Here is a 26898-nt window from a genome sequence, read left to right as displayed (position 1 = left end):
CGGGAAGAGGTGCCTGAATAAGCTTTGACGCAACAGCTCTTTGATCATTTTAAAAGTAAAAGGAAATTCTGTATGAGGCATGCGTGGAACTGGAATAACAATTATGATAGAACTGCTACAGATGATATGAAAGCTGTTGAGGATATGTGGTTTAGAGCATGTAGATAGAAGCTTTTTGGCGAAGCAAAATTCGTTAGAATAATTAAGTGTGAGAGTGGCTGATTGGTGTTAAAATGAGTTTCATACTAGATTTGTAGTCTCCTTGGCTGTTATAGATTTTTGGGGAAGGGGTGATGAGAGAAGCCAGGGAAGGGCCTTGCTTGCTAAGTCAGTGGCCCATTCTTCTTCTTTTCTTTTACTTCTTACCTTCGCTTTCTCATTACCTGTCACCTCGGATCTTGCGAATTGAGGACCTGCTAGTGAGTATCCGTGGGTGTTGCGTAAGGCGATTTGAATGCAGTGTGAAAGGTGTTGGTTGGGAAATGCTAAAAGGGGGGAGAATTATAGAGGGATGAATAAATTTGTTTGTATTTAGCATTTCCCAACGTTTTGTGAGAGAGAGAGAGAGAGAGAGAGAGAGAGAGAGAGAGAGAGAGAGAGCGAGTGTAATTGTCGTTGTGAGTGGTTCGGTTGTTGGAGTTCGTTTACGGCGCTGTCTGTCTGTCTGTCGGTCTGTCGGGAGTTTTTCGGTTTTGGGGAAGTCTTGGGCAGTTGAGGTCAAACCTTGAAAGTGGACGGGGAGTTCGTCTGGTTTTTTTTGTATTAATGGTTCATGTGTCTCTTCTTTTTTTCGTTCGTTGTTGGTGGAGGGTCGGTTTTAAGTTTTTTGTGGTTTTTGTGTGCTGTGATTGGCGACCGTGGACCTTTGGTCTATCTCCAGCAACCGAAGATCAGGGTGAGTGTTGTGTGTTGTGTTGTTTGTGGGTTAGAATTCCGCCACAGAGTTTCCTTTTTTCTCTCCACTCTCCCATTCAGTTGTCTTTTAGGATCATAGAAATATATTCTGCTCATCAAAGGTTTTGGATGCTCAGTTGGCGCCTTCAAATATCTATTGGAGAAATCGTTTCAGTTGCTTAGTTTTCATCACTAAGTCTCATTCAGGGTTGGAGTAATTACACTTGAAGAAATAATTTACAGTTACAGTTACTTTCAAAAAATGTAAATTACAATTACAATTAGAATTACATTTGGAAATAGCAATTACATTACATTGACAATTACTTAACAACAAATTCAATTACAATTACAGTTACAACGCTAATCTTTGGCACAGGAAACAGTACATTGAGGCTGGCAAATCGAGCTAATAGGGTTTCATAATTTATTTCCACAAATGTAAGTGATAGACGAGCAGAGGTCATATTAAAACCGTATTGATTAGCATTAGTGGCGGAGCACCAGCAAATTTAAACCTTATAAGCAAATTGAAAGCACCCCATCACTCCTAACGGAGCCCGACCTCTACCACTTCAGTTTGATAATTACAATTAAATTACAAATTACAGCATCCTGTCATTAATTAAATTACAATTACTTACTATAATTTCATTTTCAGTTACAATTACAGTTACACAAAATTCTATAATTAGTTATATTTCAGTTAAATTACAATGGCAAATACTCCAACCCTGCTCTCATTAGTAGGGGGGGAGGGTGTGGGCAAGATTGGGAGGGAAGGGAAGGGGGATGTTGTTTAGCAGTGAGAGAACTGCTCCTTTTCTATTCTTGATTTGTTCTACTTTCTTTCTATCCCCCAGCAGTCTTTTGAATGGTAGCCCTCGTATTGTCCCCTGATTCGTACAATGTCCTTTTTCAAGTAATATGTCTGTATCCATTCCTTTATAGCTTTCCTTTTGGAGAGTATCCTTCCCTTGGAAATGTATTATTTTGATAAACTTTAGTTCCGTAATTCTTAAATCCAACACAACTATTTTTTGAAAATCTCGACAGTTTCATCTTCTCTTGGAAAATTTGTACAGATTTACATTTTCTGTGGACTTACCAAAGTCAGTGAATAGGGGGACTATAATGCAAGACCCAGAAAGTACCAGACGGTAGCTAAAGCCTCACTGACACCCTCTGTTATAGGCTGGGATCTAGAACTCTTTGCTGGATGAGGTACAGCATTTATGACACTTACCTCTCTCTCTCTCTCTCTCTCTCTCTCTCTCTCTCTCTCTCTCTCTCTCTCTCTCTCTCTCTCTCTCTCTCTGTGTGTGTGTGTGTGTGTGTAGATTTTATTGCGATTACGAGTTCAAGTGCTGAAGTTTTCCTGTTTATGTTCACAAAACTTGAAGAAAGACTTCTGTGATGTATGCTGTATGTGTGAGCGGGCAATACGTGATGTTGATTTGAAATTTCCTTATGATTCATATATGTTTTGTCATTTTTTATTGTTCTTACTCCCTCATTAGCAAACTTTTCCATCACAGAGTTTCGTAAAATGAAAAATGTACATTACCTTTGTTTCTCTTCACAGAAGACGTATCACTCTGGGCATATTTCTATGGATTCGTTTTGGTCCTTGTCATTGCCAACATAATTTTCTTCTGTCAAGTGGCTTATATCCTCATAGTGGCCCAGAATGATCCCATCTTGCAAAGAACCAGACAACAGGACCGTGAAAGGTAACACCCGACTGAATCTGTTTGTTATTGAGCCATCTTTGGTTTCCGGTGGCCTCACATGCCACCAGGAGATCTCAGAAGACGCAGCTAACTTATTTAAAAATGTAACTTGGGCGATAATGTTAAGATAATCAGTGAGATTTAGAGCACTGTATCTGAGTCACGTTTGGTGCTTTTTCTCAGTTTCACTTAATGACGCCTGATATATTTATTAAAACTTTATATAAACTTTTTTAAGTAAGAGTGACATTTGGTCATAGACTGGATTTGTTAAGAGAGTTGTTGCTAGGCTCAAAAGACGTCGAGTCACTGTATGGTCCCAGAGCAGAGTTCGTTTCTCGTGCGTGCGGAGTAGGAGGCCGTGCGTTCAGCTCTCTTTTTCTGGAGACTCCCATGGCCGCCAGAAATTCTACTCCCTAATTATACTCAGTGGTGGAGAAGGTCATCAGGTAGGATCGGACATCAATTAACAGCAAAAAATTTTTTTATATGAATTTCTTCCTTGTGAAAAGCACATGAAAATTATAGGTGTGACATTGGAAAGCTAAATCAGTCATTTTTAATCTTTGCTAAAGTGACCTAGAACCATGTCTCATTGGGGAGATGTCATTTTAATAAATATATATATATATATATATATATATATATATATATATATATATATATATATATATATATATATATATATATATATATATATATATTAAAATCACATCTTTCCAATGAAATATAGTTCTAAATCATTTTACTAAATTTTTTATGATTAAATACAGATATCCTCAGATTCCATTTTTGGCAACCAGTAGTAGTGTTTATTCGCAGTTTCGGTAAACAGGAAAACTTGGAAATGTATGGGTATGAGAATGCGGAGGGCGTATCATTATTATGTGCGCGTTGCAGTGGAGAGACTTTGTCTTTGTCCCCATAAATTTTTGTTCCGCTGTTGGAGTCATTCAGCAAGTATTCTAGTTTTCCCCTAAGAAATCATACAGTACTATGAATTTATTCATACATTTACATTTAATTATACAAGAAAAACAGAATATCTCAGGGAAAGCGCTTTTCCAGTTGCTGGACATGTTTATATTGCAGCCTATAGCTTGAAGGCACCGATGCCCTTGTGAATGGTTAGCCGGTTATCTCTTCGATGACTGCCTCTCTGTATCGTCGTTTTAGAGTGGTGCTTCGCTTCCTTCGTCTGGATGAATTCCCTGAAATTTCCTACTTAAAAGTACTGTACTTCCTTTCGTGTTTCTCCGTAATACTGAGGTTAGTTTGATGGAGCACCGCTGACTCATAGTTATTTTTTTGTAACGCACTCTAACCATGCAATGAGGATAACTGTTCACGGTTACAATGAACCAGCTCAAAGACAGAACAGTTGCCTATTTCAACTACCTTCAGGTCAGCCGCTTGCTAGGACGCGGCTTCCATTGCCTTGTGGAAGGCTGTTTGGTAAAATGCTGAGGGACCTGCCCTCAAAAGACAACTCAATTTTTGTAGGTTCTTGATGCGGGCCAAAGAGTGTTCCAAACCTGTCCAGTGAAAATTGTATGCCCCGCTAAGGAGGGGCTCCATTGTGATCGTCTCTGGTACAGAAGATGGTCAGTAACAACAAATCTCGGATCCAGTTGAAACGACAAACTTGCATATCCACAAGAGCACTAACTCTTAATGGAGCCATCCCTCCCTTACAAATGAACTCCCTTTTCCTGTGATGGTTTCTGTCGGTTCATTTTCTTTGCACCTAATCAAAGATGTAACTACAGTTCCTTCTGCTACAAATGACCTATTGAATTTCCAAGCCTATTACCTTTCTAACTTGCTATTCCCATTCAAAGGTATAGACGTTTTGCAGTTTTCTTGCGCTAAAGAACAAGCCACTCTCATACCCTTCCTGAAACATTCATCTCTTAGTCAAATACAAGAATTTCAAAGACATAACAAATGATTAGAAGGTTGAGCTTGCCCCATCTTAAATTTATTGAAGTAGGATGAAGATGGGAGTTCCGAACTTGATTTCATTATCCTAGTAAAGAATGAAGCAGAATATGAATGGATTACGATATTTGGAAATCATCGTGGGAGGTGTCTTTGTACGAGATTTGTTAAGTCTCTTCCTATTCATCTTAGTTTTGAACTCTACAAGGCAGTCATACAAATAGTTCCTGTCTGCAATTCTTCAGATCTTTTTGTATGCAAAACATACAGTTGCTGGTGTCTTTTCATATTCAAACTTTTAACTGAGCCTACATCCTCAGCAGTCACTTCACAAGTGGAATGGGGTTTAGGTTTGCTCCGTGGATTATTACTGAAGTGGTTCTGGTAACCTCGAGTTTCTGTGAGTTTATCAAACACTCTCTTGCATATTGCTCAGTATTTTGACTAGGGTCCTTTTGGATGGTGGCCCATTTGGTCACCAGAAGATTTAACTTTGTTCAGCTTACCTAGACTGAACTTTACCACATTATCAAAGCATAAGTTATGGGATGGATTATTTTTTTCTTTCGTATAGTTCCCCGGGACTGTTTCTGTGTTGCAGCAGTTTCGAGCAAGTATAAATGACCCCAGAGAAATGGTTTCAGCTGAGACTGACAGGGTCAAGATAGCTGTAGGGCTGGATGACCAAAAGGTTGAGCCAGAGGAGATTAATGTAAGGATGGATCCCAGTCTACCCAAGCAGTGAGTGAAAGCAAAGGCTGATGCAGAATACAGGACCAAGGCTAAAGGAACTTTTAAGTAAAGGTTATTAATGGCATATAGCATGTTTTCCATGGCAATGTAGTTGGAGAAGTGTGAGAAATCTTAGCTCCAGAGATATATCATTGGTCCAAAAGAAGAAGAGGAGGACTGTAAACCGTGTTGGCTCTGAGAATATTGCCCTGTTTAAGCTTTATGGTCATAATGTTGTATTCCCAATGCTTGGATAAGGCTTATGAGTGTCTGATGACTGTGATATGCTGTGATGGTGCCTCTTCAAAAAAATCTAGATGTTGTACAATTGAACTTAGTTTTTTAGAAGGCAGATTCAGTTGAAGCACATGCGCCCATACCCTCTTCTGGAAATTTTTTCTCTCAGTTTGTTTCATTCTTAAAGAAAGCGCCAAGTTAATTATTGCTTGATTTACTGCGAGAAGGATGAACCATCAGTTGTGATTTCTTTCTTCTTCTTAATTTTCTGAATGAAAATGTCTGAGGGATGCGTTGGCGGCTTGGTAACTCTCAATTAATATGTTGATGATATCGGACTTTTTTCTTTTTGTTCAACAAAGTTGACTGTATGAACTATGAGGATCTGCTTAGCGTATGTGCAGACTTTTTCAGTGGAGAGGAAATTGACCTGGCTGTGACACTCATGCTTCGTAAATATGGATGGCCAGAGCAGAAAAATGAGCACAGGGGTACCAAGAAAAGAGAATATAATATTCGCCAAGTGATGGATTTTATTTGTCAAAAACCAGCCTCTAAGGATCTTATGCTTTGTATTAGTAAATGCACTCAAGTACCACCTACAACGATGGACCACATGGACATAGCAACAGTGATGAAGTTCTTCAGTTCGCTTCGGTCAGAGCTTAGGCTCTTATCTTCATCCAATATGAGGCTCAAGGAGCGTATGGAGAAGACTGAGTGGCAGAGTGAGCATGTGGCGGTGGGGGAATCTGGTAATAATCGGGAGAAGAAAGGAGTCTCCGAAAAAGAGGTGATCGATATGCAGGAACATCCCTTAAACCAATTTAAAGTACCAGGTAAGATGCCCTCTACTCATCTGAAAAAATAAGTGAAGAAGGTGAAGCTAAGATGAATGGTTTCCAAACTCAATGCTTGCAGAAAAGGAAGCAAATTAAAGAAGGAAAATGCTTTGCATATTCAACAAGGTAGACCAAGAAGTCGGATAAGGAAAGGTAGAATTATTGGAACGAATGATGGTACTGGGTTGTTTGCAGCTGAGCCAATGACGAGTTTGCCACTTTTTGTTGCAAGGCTTCTGCCCTCAGTAGCAGAAGAATTAAGGATACGTATTGCAGATGTATCAGGTTCTGAAAATGTAGCATGCGAAAGCTTCAAGTAAAGCACGATAGTTATTTAAGATATACATTTATTATAGGTGATTTACAAAAGAACAAAATATCCAATGTCTTTCAGTCTGAAAACTGGCCGAAGGGAATAGTTCAAAAGAGACGATACGACAAGAAAACTCATGGATTGCAGAGTGGCTAACATAGTTACTTCTAAGTGCAGATTTGTAAAGAAAAATCAACATATTGCAAAGGGACTTTGTGACAGGTTTAATGTAATTGCTCTGCAAGAAACGTATTTACCGCAACAGGAAAATCACTCTCGTAACACTTCATCCAGACTTCGGTGTTGTAGCTTCCTCGCCTGTTAATCTGAGTCAGGGATTATAGAAAGGTAGACCATATGGTGGCGTAGCTTTCCTTTTTCATGAAAGAATTGCACCAGATGTCATAATTGTGCCAACATTAGACGAGCGTTTTTTTAGTTTTCTGTAAAGGAACTATTGTGCTGGCTTTGTCTGTCAGTCCGCACTTTTCTGTCCGCCCTAAGATCTTAAAAACTACAGAGGCTAGAGGGCTGCAAATGGGTACGTTGATCATCCACCCTCCAATCATCAAACATACCAAATTGCATCCCTCTAGCCTCAGTAGTTTTTATTTCATTTAAGGTTAAAGTTAGCCATAATCGTGCTTCTGGCAACACAACAACACAGGCCACCAGGGTTCATACAGCATTATACCGAGACCACCTAAAGATAGATCTGTTTTCGGTGGCCTTGATTATGCGCTGTACAGAAAACTCGATTGCGCCCAGCACTGCTTACGTATTATGTATTGATGTCAATATAAATGACAACAGTTTTAGGTTAGTCAACTGTTATATGCCTTACCATAATGCAAGGGTGTGCAACCTATTTTCACGAGTCACGACTCTGTGGTTGGAGGGCCACCTAACCTTACTATTTCATGTTATTTACTACGATCGAAGACATATTATGAGATTATACTTAAAGATAGATGATTAGTTTGTTACTGATTTTATTTAAATTAGGATCACAAAATAAGAATTGTTCAAAACAAAATTATTTTCCTTACTATAGATGAGCAAATGAAAGGCTACCGTACCTTATTATTATAATGTACAAACATAAATAATTACTTATTATTGGTTAACTGGGATCATTAACATAAGAGTTATCCGGGTTTCCTCTGAAATCTTGCGTTTTTACTTTAGAAGCCATTATTAGTACAATAAAATCTTTCCTGCTGAGGGCCGCACTATAGCTTATTTATTTTTAGGAGAAAGGGCCCCAATAGTTCAATTGCATTCGGCCCACTGCAGGTGCACAGGGCTGCCATAATGGATCAGAGTTTGAGGATTACCTTAATATTTTAGGGAAGGTGAATTGTCTCTTAAGAGAGCATATTAATAGCCATGTTATCGCTCTCAGAGATTGTAATGCCCATCTCACTGGGGAATTTGGTAGGTAGGTTATGGTGGTGTCACTGCAGGCAGATGTAGCGGGACCACCTGTCGATTGGCGCACCTGGGTGAGTGACTCCTCGGGACGTGCCAGATTGCAGGATCTGTCCCGATTCGCTTTCTCCCCTTCTCTCTCTCTCTTTTTGAAATTCATCATGATGAGATCGGTTCTCATCATAAACCTCTAGGTTTTGAGTAAGATCTCCTAACCTCGCCCATGGAGTCTTTAGCGGAACATAAAGATCGAGGTGTTCGATATGAAATAGGCAACAGGCAAAGATGTGCAACTACATCTGAGACTGCACCAAAACAAACTGAAATTCCAGTTAATGCTCTTTTGCGTACAGAAAAATGTTGCTCAAACGATTCATTTACTTAAGATTAAGTCGTTTTCTGAGGATATCATTTATGCTCTTTTGAAGAGCGGAAGGAAACAGATATTTATTTCAAACAAGTAGGAAGTCACATAACGTTCCAGGATGGAACGATTTTGTTCGAGATTTTTATAAAATAGATGAAGAGAAAAATACTAGTTTAGGCTCAGTTTAGGTTGCCCTAGAAGCGGTGTTACGTATGAGCAAATGGTCGCATCCAAGAAAGACTTTAAGAATACCTTAAAAGTAGTAAAAGGAATGAAGGACGTGATGATAAGAAACAAGATGGCCAAAGACATGAGAGGTAAAGGCCATGGCGAACTATTAATGAAGCAAGAGGAAAGGTATTGAAACTGCCTGTTCAGATGAACGGGTTTATCGGGGCAAAAGGAAATAGCTGAGTGTTGGAGTGAACATTGTTCTTAAAATAATGTCAGGAGAAGGTCACCCTCCTATGGGTGACCGTAGGCCACTTAATATCACTGAAGAAATTCCAAGTGACGTAGAAGCGGCTTTGCATAGGCTGTCATGAACTAGCGCCCCGGGGTTAGATAACGTAACTGGAGGACATTTGAAATATGCTCATCCTTCCCAGTTTATTCACCTCTCGTTTTTGTATATACTGTATACTCTTTTGTTTAGTCACAGTTACATGCCAGACATTTTGACTAAAATCAAAAGAGTATGTTCTCTAATGGGAGACCAGCAGAAAAGTCTATCAGATATGTCTGATTATAGACCAATAGCTTCAGCATCCATTATATATAAACTGTTCGAATGTATAATTTTACAGAGATGTCTGGAATATTTTGAAACGACGGATAACCAGTGTGCTTATAAAACCTCTTACAGCACAGATATGGCTTTTTTTTTTTATCAAAACAAACTGTAGAGTTGTTTCGGTCTAATAACAGCCCCGTTTTCCTTTGTTCAACGGACACCTCAAAAGCATTCGACTGTGTTTGCCATAAAAAGATGTTTGATATTTTAAGGCAGAGAAAAGTACCACTTTATATAATAGAAAACTGAAAAACTGGTATGCAACCCAGGGGTTTAGAGTCATGGGGAAACTCCCTTTCCTCACATTTTAAAACAAAATGTGGCATTATTTGCAGTTTACATGAACGATTTAAGCAGAAAGTATTTGAAAAAATGAGGGAGGAGGTACTGTAGGTGAGAACAGAATTAATCACATTTTATATGCTGATGACTTAATGCTACTAAGTCCTTCAGTAAAAGCCCCTCAAAAACAATTCGACTCCTGTACAGCTACGCTCAAATCTGACGCGACATGATTCTTTTTATATCGTCTAGAAACTCAGAACCAGTGTAACATTGCCAAGTAGTGTTAATTTTTTTTTTTTTTCATTTCTAATGTCATACATGTCGATAAGTTTGCTAATTCATGATTTGAACTGACTTTTCTTTTTTTATATATATATCTTTCTTACGGTGGATTGGTTATATAAATATGATCCCATTATAACAGTTTATGCAGTCATAACAACATTTTTGATAGGCAAAAGTTTTCTTTGAATGTTGAAGTTTTATTCAAGCAGCCTGTATGTTGCAAAATGATTATGGGTATAAAAACAATTTAACTGAGATAAAATATCTTTTTTTATCTGTATTATTGTTCTTTGAGGAATAAAAGATGAATTATAATTATTTGGAGAAGATGGCTATTTAGAAATAATTAGATTCCTATGGAATACTTGTTTTTTTAACTTGCTTAAAATATTATTTTCTTAAAAAGTGATTTTGGTGTATAATTTATTTATTCATAAAGTAACTTGAAGTGGAAGAAGTTGTAGGTAACTTCATATGCTTGCTGGCCAGAAATTGTTAATATAGGGATATGAGTGCTAAGTGTGATGTATTTATAGTAAGTAAAAAATCTAACACACCTAGGCCTAGGAACAAAATCTTGGTTCTAACAAATGAATAATTGCATAGGCGAATATTTGCTAGCAAGCCATAATTTTTGAAATGGTTCCGAAATATAACTTGGATAATTTTATTTTTATGAAAATCCAAATATTGCTCAAACAAATATATATAGAAAATGATTTCAAGATAATTTCATTGTCGTTACTCATTGTAGCGTAGACCTGTGCTACACCAACAGTTGCGCCGCTGCTCTGATGCTTGCATCGCACTAAAGTAAAATGCTTCCAACGGGTGAGCACCCGTTGGAAGCATTCTACTTTTGTATTTACTTATTTAAGTTTTTTCAGCGTTGAGGCGTAAAAACAATCAAATAGGACTATTTCAGATTTTATGGTAGAACTGGAAGCAATTTTAATGTTATGACAAATTTTTTCTTTTTATTTATTTAACATTTGAACTGAAGTTTGATGATAACTTTTTTTTGTCAAGTGCATCGGCGATGAGTGGACGAAAGTTTTGAAAATGTCTCGTAATTGGTTTTACCTAAATTTGGCTACACGTGAAATTTTTCTTAGAGTTTTGAAATATATGACAGAGATCACTCTTATGAAACATATTATGGCCATATTATAAGCAATAATCGTGTTTTCGCATTGAAATAAAAACATGGAGCCTCATAGTTGCCAGTTTGTGAATTCTGAACGAAATCCTATGCAGTCATGTAACATCAGTTCTGAGCATAGCTGTATGGTGTCTTTTGAAGAACACCACCTAATGGTTAACGTTGAAGGGACAACGTAACGACGGTTAAACCGAAAAGATTCATCAACTATGGAGATCCGGAGCTGTGCATGGATACAAAGAAGTTGAAAGTCGCACAGTCTTTCAAATACTCGGATATGCATATCTTATCAACTGTAACCTTAAGGATGATGAGCATATCATCACATCATTATACCGCGGTCAGTGTATGAGAGGCAATCTGTTGCTCCGGAATTTTCATATGCGATAATAATGTTAAAGCTCACCTGTTTAAATCATTCTGCACTTCGCTGTATGGTATATTCCACTCGTGCTGCAAAGTAGAAAGGATACTCGGAACAAACTTTGTGTTTGTTTTAATAATTCATTGAAACTTTTTATGAATATCGACAGGTTCTGTGGTATTTCTGAACATTAGGCTATGTTAAATTGGGTATTCCTACATTTCAAGAACTTTTAAAGAAAAATACAGTTAGGCTGTTCCTTCGGCTAAGTAAGCCTTCTTAAAGTAGTTTTTAATTGTAGTTTTTTTAGAGGTTCAGCAACATTTTTAAAATGGAGCAATCTCATTTTTAGTGAGTCATAAAAGTAAACAATTAGATATCTAGTTCATAATTATTTTATGTAATTTGCTAAGGTTTTGAAAAAAGTTTTAATAAAAGTGACATTGTATTTTATATAGGTATGACTATTTATGCAATATCTCTGTAGAGCTCTTTTGTAAAGATATGTATACAATATATGAAATTTTATAGCTGGAATAAAGGATTCAATAGAGTTCAATTCAGTTCAGTCATACCCGAGTGGTGAAGTTTGCCCAAGTGTCTATTGCCAGTGGTCATATTGGAGCTGAGAAGAACGTTGTCCATATAATTGACTTTGCTACAAGGTACCCAGAGACTAAAATGAAATTGAACACGTCGCAGAGGCTACACTTGAAATTTTGTAGCAGGGTGGGATTCCCAACGAAATGCCCAGCAACCAAGGTACCCAGTTTACTTCTGAGATAATGAAGGTTACCTGTCTGGTGAGTACCATGCTTATAACCCTAGATGAAATAGATTGTGTGAAAAGATCAAAGATGTGCTGAGCTTCTACTGAGGGTGTGCCAGGAGAGACCAAAGGATTGAGACCAGTATGCACCTTCAATCTTGTTTGCCTATCAGGAAGTACCACCGTACATCCAACACCAGATTTTCACCCTTTGAGTTACTGAATGGAGGGACAGTTTGAGGACCAGTGCAGATTCTGAAAGAATAATGGACTGGGAACTGCGAGGATAAAGTGCACAACACTTACCACTAAATGTTGGCGATGTAGAATCACTTGGAAGAGACATGACGACTTTCCCAGGAGAGGCTATATAAAGCGCAGAGATACCAGGAGCCTCACCTTGACAAGAGGAGCAGAACCCATTGATTAAAGGTGCAACGTATAAAGTGTTAGTGCATACCAAAAGAGGTAAACAAGCTGTTGTTGTAGTGGAGAGGACCATGTGAAGTCAAGGAGGTGGCTAATTGCATGGGTTGATGGTGGAGTACGGAAGTCTGCATGTGAACGTTCTAACCTGCTACCATGAGAAAGAAGTAATTGAAGCAGCAGCAGCTGTTGCTGAAGAAGAGAGATGCCTGAGTGCAGCCATTATCAAGGAAGAAAGATTTTAGGACCAAGTAATTCCGGATGACAGGTGGCTGGAACTTTGGCAACAGAAGAAATAAGAGATTCACCATGTCAACATTATCAGAAAAAAAAAGGTATTTGGTTGCAGGAGGAATATCAGGTCTTCTTAAACAGCTATCCAGGAGGGACTTTGTAGAGAGAATATCAAGTCATATTGATGACAGCAGCCAGTCAGAGCAAAGATGTATCCTTATTTTTGTTTGCTACTAGAGAACAGATCCAGGATGAAGTTGAGCTTGAGATGAGGATCAATTTTTGCATACTGTTAGCCAGTAGTGATGATCAGGAAGAAGGATTGATCTAACAAGTTATGTGTGGATTATCTACAACTAAATGCCATAACCAAGTTTGCCAGTGAATCCATGGAAGATCTGAAGGCAATGACAGTGAAAATTCTCAACAAATTTTCCACCAAGGTGGACTTGAGTAGGAGATACTGGCATATCCCAATGGCAGAAGTATCAAACGAGAAGACAACATTCACAGTTTTCCAGAGGATGCCATTTGGGTTAATAAATTCAACAGGGTGATGAAGAAGATACTAGTTGGAGCCAAGAACATTTGCCATTTTGTGGATGATGTATTAACTCATGCAGTGTCATGGGAAGAACATACTGAGGGATTAAAGGACCTATTCTAGAGAGTAACAGAAGCAGGGCTGATTACCTGACCTTCCAAGTGTTACAGCAGGTACAGAAGAGGAATTCCTTGGACACAACATCAGCTGTAATAGGACTGCCATGGATAAAACATACCTGATGAAAATCCAAAATGCATTACTATAAGTAAAATCCAGGGCTCTTTACAGCTAAGCCTTGCCCACTGCGTGCCAGTGATTGGCTAGTTCTTGAAAGGGGAATGACGTTGTACTAACTAATGGTCCGTATGATTACCAGTAAGGATATGACTCCATTCGGTAATGTTGAACTCCGTGCATGAACGATGACACCACAGATTTCAGTTCCAGTAGTTGTGAAGTATGCAACTGATATCTCTGATAAAAGATATATTGAGTTATATATCCTTAAGAAGAGCTTGGATCATTCTGTCTGTTCATCCTTTTTTTTTTATTTTGATCATGTGCAGCATAAATAGGCAAGCATCGTGCTTTATATTTTTTATTGGTGTGTCCTACATAAGTGGTTCAACATAGACCACAATAATTGAAATGAAGCATAGACTTATGCCGTTGGTTCCAATATTAGGGTATTAATTCATCATAATCCTGCATAGTGGAGCAGGTAACTACAAAAAAATAGGGGAAACATGCAAATGGTGATACAAGCATGAAACTTGGCTCAACTATTCTTCTTGTCCCTTGGTCTCATTATCAACCTCCAGCCACACAAAATTTTGTCATTTTCCAAGATGGCCAACAGGTTTTCAAAATGGCATCCTGCAGGATATTTGAATATTGGTATTTAATTGATTAATCACATTCAAATCCCTAAGTCACTCCCAGTTTATATTAAAATATTAAAAACAAGCCTTTATATATGTAGATACATCATTTCTCTGCATAGAAATATCCAAGATGGCTGTCACTATTTCAGAAATGTCCGCAAAATGCCAAAAATTGATACTTAAGCTCATATATGAGGCTAAAGGTCGGGTATTACATGGATTTGGGGTAACTTCAGCCTGATCAGTTCATTTTTTGTAGATTAGAAATCAATTAATCCCCGGTTAATTAATTTTTATCCTCATTTAGAAAAAAATGGGTAATAAGCTTAATGTAAAAGTGTAATAGTGTAGTGTCAGTGTACTACCAGGACACATTGGTTGACACTATAGCTGTGAAACTCAGCATGGGGTTCAGTGCTAGCTAATGGCAGAGATTTGTTATTAGTTTCCCAAATGCTGTTTAGCTAGCCCTACTTCAAAGTTAAACAGCTGCATCTGAATTGACAGGATGTGCCAGCGTGGGAGAGCCAAGCCAAGGAAGATGGGGTTTTAGTCTTCTAGATGGTGTACAGATCACATGGGAATTAAATAGCATTGGATGAATGATCGGCTTAGCGGTAGGATTATGACATATCTGAGCCTAGTTGTATCCCATATCTGAAAGTGCATATTTATTATATAGGTAAAAGAATAAACCCTCAACCTATAGAACAAAAGCAATGGCAGGACAGTCTTGGAAGTCAGCGTCTTTTCTGAAGGGAGATAATATGACTAACTGGAAGCTTTGTTGCTTGTGCCAATAAGACACTCTTGAAAGACTAGTTGATGCATCTGGTGCTGGCTATGTTACCCATGCTACAAACATTCCTGAATTCTATAAGTTAAATGCAATGCCTGTACCATTTCATCCCAAAAGGCTTGATGAAGGTGATGGAATTCTGCAGATCTTTGAAAGTAACAAAGCAACATATCATGAATCATGTATGCTGAAGTTCAAAGCAACAAAACAAGAAAGGAAAAGGAAGTCATTGTGTAAGACAGAAGGAGATGATGCCCCATCAGCAAAATTCACACGTAGTAGCCAGAAGGCAGAAGAAGAAGATGCAGAAGAATCTAAGACTGAGAAAGAAGGAATATGCTTTATTTGTGACCAACCAGCACCAATCAAAGATTAACGACTGGCCATGACATTGCCTTTACATGAAAAGCTGCAACAATGTGCCACCAACCTACTAGATGAGGAACTTCTGGCCAAGCTTGGTGCTGGGATATTGTTTCTCAGGACCATATGTATCGCCCATCTTGTCTGACAGGTATGTACAACAGGGAAAGGGCCTGGCTAAATTCCCAGAAAATTGAAGATGATTATGTGCAGTACAGACAAGAGGCATGTGCCCATGCTTTTGCTGAGCTTGAGATGTATATAAGAGACAAGCAGTTGACTACAGATGGGTGCTGCTCTTTTACAATGGTAGAACTTTATGATTTGTACAAACAAAGACTGGAACAGCTAAATGTTGATGCTTCCTTTGTGCACCAAACACAGTTGAAAGAACAGATACTTGCTTGCATCCCAGAACTGGAGGACTTTAAAAAGGGAAGAGAAATTTGGTCTGCCTACAAAAGGAAAACAGGAGAAGCCCTAGCCACGGCATGTGACCGCAATGAAGCACTAATCGTGGCCAAAGCAGCTCTGATATTGAGGAAACATGCTTGAACATGAGATAGAATTTGATGGAACCTTAGCAGACACTAGAAGAGAATCTGTGCCACCAAGTTTGTTGAAATTTGTAAGTGTGCTACAAAATGGAACATCATCTACTGATCTAGCTTTAGCACAACTTTTGCACTTCAACTGTCAAAAGAATCCAGCATCTTCAACATTCTCCAGACTATTCCAAGTCAAGAGAACCTCTGTTTCCAATATATATTGGTCTCCTGGTCTTTGCAAAAACCAGGAAGCGTCAATGAATTGATACATTCCATCACCATGGAATCAGCATCAGCTATGATAGGGTTCTGGAATTGACTAAAGGGTTAGGAGAAGCAGTTGTAACAAGGGCTGTGGAGGAAGAAGTAATTTGTCCCACTACACTAAGGAAATGGCTCTTTACAACTTGTGCTGTTGACATTTTGGACCATAATCCAAGTGCCACAACTGCACAAACATCCTTCCATGGACAGGCATATCTTTCTTTCAGCATTCAAGCACTGATGAAAAGGCTGAGGACAGAAACTTGGCCCAAATCATCCAAAGTGGAACAAAGTCCAAAAAAGGTACCTTCTCTTCCTGAATATTACACAAATATACCTCCTGCTCACTTTAAACATGAGAATCCCCTCCCTTCATCCAGTGGAACTGCAGGACACCAACAGGTTGTGCTTTCAAAGCATCTTTCTCTTGAGTATGAATGGCTTGAGAAAGTCAGTCTGTCGGACAGGAGTGAAAATGTTGTGTCCATATCTTGGGCAGCACATCATGCTTCTCAGAAGCAACAGGCCCCATTTGAAATAAGCTTGTCATCAGTGTTGCCTCTTTTTCAAGAGGCAGCTCATTCAGTTGCAATGATAAAACATGCCATTGATATTGCAAGAGCAACCACACAGTTTCTCAATCCTGGCCAAACTCCAGTTCTAGCAGTTGATCAGCCACTGTTTGGCTATTGCAGTATGGTGATATGATTATTATGTTTGGAGGGCTGCATATAGAAATGGCAGCATTCAGAATTCTGGATGATCTCTTGAAAGACAGTGGTTGGACTGGTGCTCTTGCAGAAGCAGAAATAGCTACTCCTGGAACAGCAGATTCGTTTATTTCTGCTTCACATTTGAAGAAGACATGCCCAGCCCACCAGGTGACAGCTTGCAGTTTATATCAGCTGCGCAAAGCTGCTTATATGGCATATTTCCAGGAAGCAGAAGAAGAAATTGAGCTAAGCTGTGAAAGCTGGATCAGAAAACGAGAATCAGTGTCTCCCCAATTCTACATTTGGAATCGTGTGCTTCAGCTAGAACTTCTAGTGTTTGTTTTCATCAGGTCATATCAAGAGTCTAATTTCCAGTTGTACAAAGATGTGCTGCAGGAACTTGTTCCTTTCTTCTTCGCCCTGGACCATGTACATTATGCTAGGTGGCTTTCAGTTCATTTGAGGGACAGGGAGGCTCTCCAAAATGACACATTTGATGAATTCACAAAGGGAAATTTCACCGTCCACAAAACCACTTGGCCTTTTTCCTCAACGGCTATAGACCAAGCACACGAACAGAATAATGCTCATGTGAAAGGAGATGGGGGGAGCCGTTGGCCTATTTGAAGATGAAGATGTTCTCAGAAGGTGGACAGTGGCTGGTCCTGAAGTAAGCTGCCTGATCGTTGAGTTTGAGACTAGAAGTGATGCTGATAAAAAATGTGAGGGTAAGCATCATGATGAAACTGAAACTGTGCAGAAAAGGTTTCTTGAAATGGTTGAAAATCTGGCAAAAGTAATCAAAGAAATGGGCAACCCCTTTTGAGGAAGATTCAGTGGATCTGATTGTGCTAGACAGTCATGAAATTATGAAGGGCCTTGGACAGACACAATTCACAAACTTTATTAAGAGGCTCAAGACACCCAGCAAAATCTATGAACCAGTACACAAGAACAAAATTCTGTCATTCATTCGCAAGATGTTACTACAGAATCCAAGGGCAAACAGTCACTGCAAACCATAAAGGATGTTTGTAATCTATTCCCATGCCTCTTCATATCATGCCAGAACAGACAGTGTGATTTAAATGAATTCTTTCAACATGAAAATCAGAATTGCCCACCATCACTGGCACAGAATGGACAGCTGCATCAGGGCACCAAGCCACAGATGCTGCCTCTACCAGAACAGCGTGCATCAGACATCCCTGACAACGAGCCTACCGCTGATGTTATGATAATGGATGGTGCAGCTCTTATAAAGGCCCTGAGACCAACCAGGGGGTCTAGATTTGAGTCTTATGCTAAAGAAGAAGTCCTATCCAAGATTCAGAAGCATATACAGAAGTACAAGCAAACACACATTGTATTTGATGTGTATAGGACAGACAGTATGAAAGCACAAACAAGACAAAAAAGAGGCACAGGAGTTCGCCAGAGAGTAATTAGCACAGCGAAAACTCCTGGCAATTGGGCCAGCTTCCTCAGGAATGACCACAACAAAACTGAACTATTTGCATATTTGGCAGACACAATCATTTCATCTCAAGCAGATGATACATCATGCATAATTGTCACTAAAGGAGATGCTGCACTTTGTAGCAAAGCTGAACAAGACATTGCTGACCTACAAGGCTGCACTCACAAAGAGGCAGATACTAGAGTCCTTTTACATGCTGCATGTGCTGCAAAGCATGAAGATAACTCGAGTGCAATCATATGTAGTACAGACACTGACGTTGTCATCATAGCAGTATCTAGCATAGAAAAAACTGGTTTGGACAGACTATGGATTAAATTTGGTAGAAGAAAAGACATGAGATGGATACTTATGCATGAAATTGCAGCTGCCGTGGGACCAAAAGCCTCAGCCCTTTCCCTTTTACCATGCATTTAGCGGGTGTGACACGGTGTCTGCCTTTCATGGAAAGGGGAAGAAATCTGCATGGCAAACATGGACTGTGTTTCAGCGTGCCACGCCCACCTTCACCAAACTAAGTTCAACACCAGCAGCTGTGGAAGATGAAGACCTGCAAATTATTGAAGAGTTCGTGGTGCTAATGTGTGACAGAAGCGGTTTGTATAAAAATGTAAATGACGCTAGACTTGATCTCTTTACAAGAAAGCAAAGAGCTTATGATTGCATTCCCCCTACAAGGACTGCTCTTAGAGAGCATTGTAAAAGAGCTGCCTTTCAAGCAGGGCACATTTGGTGCTAGTCTTTAGTATGTCGTCCAGTTTTGCCCAGTCCAAGACACTGGGGATGGCAACAGATTGATGGCACCTGATTTCCATATTGGACAGATTTGCCAACAGTAGCAAAATCTTGCCAAGAACTGAATAAGTGTGGCTGCAAAAAGGAATGCCATGGCAGGTGCAAGTGCTACATATCTGGACTTAGTTGCACAGCTCTCTGCAGCTGCACTTGCTAAAACTAATTGATACACAAAACATATTGGTTTCTCTCAGGAGATGCATACTTTTTTTATCTTTGGTGGCCATTTTGGAAATATGGTGTTCATATGGTGGTCATATTGGAAAGATGGGTTCACTTTATCTCTTCATGACAGTAAGAATGCCAAAATACAAATTCTCAATCGTTTATATGGACAGTATGCAACTTTTATAGGCTTATGAAATGAAAATATTTGAAATATACAGCAAATTTGCCGCCATTTTGGAAAAGTGTCAGCCATCTTGGAAATAGCCAAATATTGAGGTGGCCGGAGGTTGATTTTGATTTATGGGGATAATAAGAGTTCTCATGCCAAATCTGTTGCTTGTATCACCATTTGCACTTTTTTCCCATTATCCCGCTCCACTATTAAGGGATATTAACTATATTAAAGGTTTGAATAAAATAACTATACACTTATATTCTTTGGAAGCTCGCATTTCAAGTCAGTGGCCCCTGTGGGCTTGCTCCATATGAATAGGGTTCATCTTGTTCTGAATAAGTGTCTACAAGAGAGAAAAAAGGGTAAACAGACAGACAGACATTCATACAGTTGCTACCGGACCTTGCGGTTTACATGCACAGCTCTCGCTTCAAGTACAATACCGACTGGCTGAGAGCTGGTCACAAGTCTGAGCAGCCAGTCAATGAACGGGTATATGTGTCGATGAGTGAGGAGGATGTCTGCATACAGTACATCATCTGGGAATCTCTTGAACAAACATTTTATAAAAATTGTCTAAGACACTCATGACTGATTTTTTTGCATTAACTAAATACTGTAAGAGTTAATTCATCACATTAAAAACCATATTACTCAGTGATATGCATTTTTGTGAAAGTAACATATCTTTATCTAATATCTAGAACTTAAAATAGAATTTTAAGAATTTATATATTTTTAAATGCCTCTTTTCAAGTTGCCACACTGACAACTTTGCCTGTTCCATTTCTGACCGCACCTGAATGTTTTTAAACAAGGACTTCCATTACTGGCTGAAGTATAGAGTCCACAGCTTTAGTACTACTTGTATATAAAGTTGATAGTCTTGTCATATTACTGTAGATATTGCCATCAAGTATTTTCTCGAAGAAGAAATGTATTGTATTCAGCTTTCCAATGCAAAAAAAAAATGATCTTAATGTCATACTCAAATAATTAGCAACTCATGAAATGAATCTATGCCTCTTGATTTATTGCTTTCAGCGGACCTAATTTCATGACCTTGCCCACTGTTAAGTATACAGTGTTTTAAAGGAATGACTTTGCTGACACACCAAAATACCGTCTCTTAACAGAAAATTATAATATACGCACACCTGCAGTTGCCAGATAAATGACCCCTGGGTTTTCTCTCTAGTAGGTTTTAAGTATGTTTGAAAATTATTTTCGCTCCAAGGAGATGCAGCCTTCACATTTATACATTGGCGTATCCTTCGGCATAAGCTGGATCAGACGTTGAATCTTGATAACAAGGGAAATGACTGGTAGAGATCTGGGGAGGGGGCTGAGGGGGTAGGGGTATACCCAAGACCTCAAGTATACCTTAGTTTAACCAGACCACTGAGCTCTCCTAGGGCTGGCCCGAAGGATTAGGTTTATTTTACATGGCTAAGAACCAGTTGGTTACCTAGCAACGGGACCTACAGCTTATTGTGGAATCCAAACCACATTATTACGAGAAATGAATTTCTGTCACCAGAAATAAATCCCAAGACCTTGCCAGGTATAGCCCTAACTCCCCGAACCTCGCCAGCCGCCACACTTTCTTCGGCTGCCAGACAGAGAACCGGTGCCTACTCTATCTTCCCCATGTCCTTGTTGGATTTTGGATAAGTACCTTGTTCCTTTACAGCCATTTTTGTTTTTGCACTAGTATTGCATTTTTATGCCATTTTGGCCTTGCTTGCCCCCATTTTGGAGAGAAAATATGATCAACGCTGGTACAGGGGTGTTGGCAAGCATATGGCGGCTTCATGTTTCCCTTGTCAGTAGACCCATATGAGATTTATTCCTATTTTAGGAGTAAAAGGATTGCATTAGGTCCTTGCCTGCAATGTACGTGCTTCCTTCTCCTCTCACCAGTGGGAAAAGTATGGCGAGATTTTCATACCTCCAATTTTCATTCCTCTTCCTCCTACTCCTTTTGACCTTCGTACAGTATATATGAGGTCGAAAACTTCCCTCATTTCAGATATGTTGAGGACAATAATCGTCCATACCACATTACCTGAAGTATGAAAACATAAACTATCTTATTGGTAGTACTTTTATTTGGTGTTTTTGATAACAGCTAGTCTCTTTAACTATCAACGCCATCAATTCATTATCAAGAAAGTCAATGGAAAAAAAATTGCTTCTTTTGGATTTTCATTTGCATTACTTTCTGATAAAATGCCTCTGCCAGTTTCATCATATTCTCACGCAGTACGTTCGAGAGAATTGATGTCATTTTTCATCTGGACCAGGTTCATGTTCAGCATGAGCAAATGCACTGGGAAGGTCCATGTAGAAGTTCTGGTCGATGAGGGCTACTCTCAATCTGCCAGCAGTTGACACTAGGATGTCACATATTTGTCTCCTCCTCCTTTGACATCTTGATGAATATTAGTATTTTTTAGGGAAACACCTGAATTTAGGTGAAATGATTATGTCAACAGTGAGAATGTTTTCATATCAAGGTCAAGAAGTCTGTATTTAAATCACCAGTATTTCACATCAAAGGAAAAGACAAGACTTCCTTTACCTCATTCTACCTGAGGGATGTCGCCCAAGAGTCCTTGGATAAGTTTTCCATGGGACCTGCTGTGGCTGCTCAAGTTGTGTAGTCCCCAGAGTCCCAATCTGAACCAAATATCTTGTGCAGTGCCGAAGCCTGGTATGAGTCTGGATGTATGACTGCTGACTAGTAAATGATCTCTCTTTCCTTCCTTTTCTCTGTTGAGAGCATTGTCTAGGCTGAAGTACATGTTGGAATCGAATGATATGCAGATGAGTGACAGCAAGCACCTGTTCTATTGTAGTTTTAGAATGCATTGCCCTTTGTCCTTCCTCTTTTAACAAGGCGAAGAGATATTTTAACCCATTACTCAGTAATAGCCAGAATAAGCTGCTTACAGAGTCAACATCTGCAGTGGGCTGTCATGTTTCTCTGAAATTGTACTTTACTTGAGTTCCCACATGTATCAGGTGTTCTCAGGCTCAGTCCTGGTCCCTGCTGCTCTGGTCAACCATTTCACTTGTTAGAGAGGGGTAATTCCCCTACATAAAAAAGGCGTTGGTTGTATCTTGGTAGGAACAAATACTTTTTTTAAAGTAATTTTTATGTTTTTGGTATACAAACCAGAACCTTTTATATAAGTAAACCAACCTCAGCTACCCTGCTCTGTCTCTGTAGCCAAATGAAAAAGTGAGTAGTGAGGCTGGGCAATTGAGGGGTATACTTCGTCTCTCCTCCCACCTCCACCAGTTAGCAACCTTCTTACCAAGACTCAACAACCAGTCCATTTTACACAGAAGGATACTCACATATAAAAGGCTCTAGTTGTATACCTAGGAAAAATACAGATTACCTTAAAAATTTGCTATGATTCATTGCATTCATTAGATATTTGCACAAATAATGCAATTTTAAGTAAAACTGTTCAAATAACTAATTAGTATGTAGCAACTTTGCTGGGTTTAATGAGGAGGACTAAAAACTTGTCTAGGTAAAATGAGGAACAGAATTTTTGCTGGCAAAAAATTGGGAGTAGACACTTTGCTGGGTAAAATTGGGTAAAATCTTTACTCGGTAGAATTGAGAGAGAAAACTATATTGATGCTTGCTATCATTCCAGGAAGTATTTTATAATTTGTTTACTTTAATTATTAGAACTGATCACTTTATACCCAATAGCAGGAACAGTAATTATATAAGGTATGGTGATATTACCATCTTTAAATTTAGTTTTGTTTGTGATGTGTGTTATCTTTAAATTTCCAGTGCTCCCTTTGGACTGAAAGCACCCTCGTCATAGAATCGTAGAATGGTAATTTACATTTCTGTGGATGGTACTGAAACTAAAGTGGGTTGGTTTGTTTACTAAGTTTTATCAAGTAATGAACTTTTACACACACAGACACACACATATATATACATATATATATTGTATACATATATATTATATATATCCATATATATGAATTTTTAAGTCAGCACCGTGACATTTTTTATTCGCATAACATTAAGCTACAAATACCATTTATATTCAGTTCGCTTTGCCTCGGAAATAATACCGAAATGGAAATACATTTGGAAAATGGTAGTCACCTGGTGGATTCGTGACAGTCCAGTGGTAAGAGAATTCCCGAGGTGACTTCCACTTATCAAATATAATTCCCCTTTGGTATCATTTCCGACGTAAGTGAATTGGATATTAAACAACATTAGCAGCTTAATGTTTGTGAATATATATATATATATATATATATATATATATATATATATATATATATATATATATATATATATATATATATATATATATATATATATATATAATATATCACATATATATTATTGTGCATTTATCACTAAAGGATATTCAAACAATTGTTCTGTTTGCATTAGTAGAGCTTTCTTGGACAAAAGGACATAATCAAGTATTCAGAAACTGGATGGACTATCTAATGTAAGTTTTATTCAAAGAGTTACCATCAAGTTTAATCGACTTGGTTTCTCCGGGGTCACCAGTGGAGGTGTCAAAGAAACGAGCAGGTAAAGGTTACTGCACTTTATTATCAGGCAGCTTATATATGAGAGACAATGGGATTGACTGTGACCTGAAACAATAAACAATAATATGCAGTGAGTACAAATTACAATACAAAACATACAGAGCTACAATATAGATACAGTCTTGATGCCTGTGAATGAAGAAACATGTGATACACAATGTGTGACATTCGTATAAATACCATAAAGTAAAAATGATTAAAATGCGTGACCTGGCACGTTTTAGGCGTGACTAATGAGCTTAATAGAAGTCACCAAAGAAAACAAGCTCAGCGGAGACTTAAGTTAATCCTGGCGCTAATTGGTGACTTTTTTTGCTGGCAGGAATCTTTTCATCTCCACTGGGCAGCTGGAGGAGTGAAGGTTCTATCACTTGGAACAGAACAAATAATTGTCAACGAAGTGTGCCAGGAAGGGAATTTCCAAACTAACACAGTTTAATTAGTAATGGAGAATGTATTTATAAGAGCAGAGCAAATTTATACAAATTTTGTAACAAGAAATTTGACTTTAGCCAGTGTTCATGAATATGAAGTAGTGGAAATGACAAGTAGGATAGTGGATGTTGATGGCGGGCTAGAACAGAAACTTTTTCTCAATTGCTTGTCCAGTAAGTTGGTAGACTGATGGTCCTTGGAGATTGTTTATAGATCATGGAGGTGTTTCAGTGTTGAGAGTGCGACTAATTCTTCGGACTGTAAATAAATTGCATTTCTCTCCTAGGCCGGTATTACCATCCCTGCTACTAAAGTTCCTCTAGTGATGCAGAAGCTGTGCTTCTTAGCACTGCTTGATGGCACCAGCCTGAAGGTAGCGAGGCCTAGACTGATTATTGCTAGTCGCCCAGTATATGAAGCTTGATGAAGCCCAGATAAGTCACTTTAGCAATTGTATCTATATATTAGATTATTCCTTTAGAGTTCAGCTGTGCTGGGGCCACATTATTCCCAAGGCGATATGATGTCTCTTTTGACTGATATACGACAGTATCTGTTCCTATCATGCTGCCAGTAGGGTGAATGTGGGTCTTTTTATAGGCTGTCACACCTGATTTTTTTTATAGTGAAGGTTATCTGTCCTTGATCATCAATATTTTTTATTCACTGCTCATGTGGTTGCTGTAATATTAGCTTATAATCTTCCCGGTAAAAGCCATATTCCACAAGTTTTTTGGTGGCCCACTCAAGTTTGTAAAGAGTAGCAGCCCAGCTGCTTCAGTTGGAGAGGCCCAGTTGGATTTAAGGGTCGGTAGCTGGCACTGAGACAGTGCCCTGCATTGGAAGCCTAAAAATAGACAGAGGTTTTGATGTTATTTTCTCATCAGTTAAGGGGATGTCATAGACAGAAAGCTGGTTTGTATTGCTCCTCTTTATTGTGCTTCAAAGATGTCCTGAGACATAGGAATGCGTAGTTGTCGGCAATCGTAGGGAAAGTGTTGCTGACATATGGCAGTTCATGATGGGTGAGCCCTTTTGAGATATCATCTATCTTTTGGCACATTGTGCCCCTAGGACATCTAAAGGGAGCCTCTTTCATGCAGATACCAAAGAGGGCCTTCAGTGTATCATTCCAGATGTTGCTTGGAAGAGTGGTATTGTCATTATACCCCTTTTTCAGTATGTGTGGGACTCTGCATCCAGGAAAGCTATGTTACCACTGGAGCTGCTACTGTGGACGAGTTCAAGGAATTCAGCTGAGGATGTAAAGCTGTAGTAGGATTGGATGCATGTCATAAGGACACCCACCAACACAAGGTATTAGGCAGCATTGAGAATATAGGTGGTTATAGGGTGGAGTAGATTCCCTGCCTTATGGAACTTCATAGTCCCATTTAAATAGCCCAAGTCAAAATCCACCTCTGTCTTCAGGAGTTTCATGTCATCCAAACAGGCACTGACCACCTCAGTTAGTTTGTTAACTCACCACTTAATGGAGTCACCTTTACGGTAAGGGAGAGCTAACTATGATAGATGGCAGGTTCACCAGTGTGAAATATTTAGAAATTCTGCAAGAGGAGATGCTTCCGAAAGCACGTTCATAGGCCCTCCCATATTCAGAGTGCACTGCATATATATATTTAACAACATTACTGTTCACGAAGCCAGTATTGTAAAACATTGGTTTGAAGAACAGAGAGATATTATCATTCTGCTGTGGCCCAGTAAGGCTTGCAACTTAGACCCAATGGAAAACATGTGGGCATGCATTATGAATGCCTTGGATTCACAAGAAGAGCAGGTGGCATTGCAGCTTATGTAACATGCTGAAACAGACAGTGGGAACCTCTGCATAGGAGCCCTGAAATTGTTTACAGCCATGATGAAGTTGTGCCCAAGTTGCTACAGTGTGTAACTGATAATCATATGGGTTGGACTTAGTACTTATTTGTATAGTCATTTCCATTTGGTTTCAGATAATTTCCGTTTATCCTATGTCAAAACAATGGCATTTTCATATTTCTTGTTTTTTTTTGCTATATATATATATATATATATATATATATATATATATATATATATATATATATATATATATATACAGTATATATATATGAAATTTTTATCACACTGTGATTTATATACAATCATGAAGCTACAAATGTTGTAATATCAAATTCACGCTACCTCAGGGAATATCTCCGATGGAGAATTGTCGCCAAAGGGGAATTTATATAAGTGATAAATGAATTGGTATCGTCGGGACACGAACCCTTGACATGAAACCTATACAGCGACTCCA

The 26898-nt window shown here is 38.7% G+C and overlaps 1 protein-coding gene across 5 annotated transcripts in view; it reads left to right on the top strand.

Annotated features, from left to right (window-relative positions):
• Positions 1-26898, top strand: part of LOC136833804 (uncharacterized) — a 209511-nt gene that overhangs the window by 134180 nt on the left and 48433 nt on the right. For 4 of the 5 annotated variants that reach the window (XM_067096073.1, XM_067096071.1, XM_067096074.1 and 1 more), the window contains exon 5: positions 2480-2627. The exons of the other annotated variant lie outside the window; for it this stretch is intronic. In XM_067096073.1, the coding sequence (XP_066952174.1) occupies positions 2480-2627 (148 nt within the window). The remainder of the gene's footprint in view (positions 1-2479; positions 2628-26898) is intronic. 5 annotated transcript variants of the gene reach the window in all.

The sequence above is a fragment of the Macrobrachium rosenbergii genome, chromosome 52 (assembly GCF_040412425.1).
Source record: "Macrobrachium rosenbergii isolate ZJJX-2024 chromosome 52, ASM4041242v1, whole genome shotgun sequence".
Classification (NCBI taxonomy): domain Eukaryota; kingdom Metazoa; phylum Arthropoda; class Malacostraca; order Decapoda; family Palaemonidae; genus Macrobrachium; species Macrobrachium rosenbergii.
Note: the sequence above shows the minus strand (reverse complement) of the source record. Positions and strands in the feature narration are given on the sequence as shown.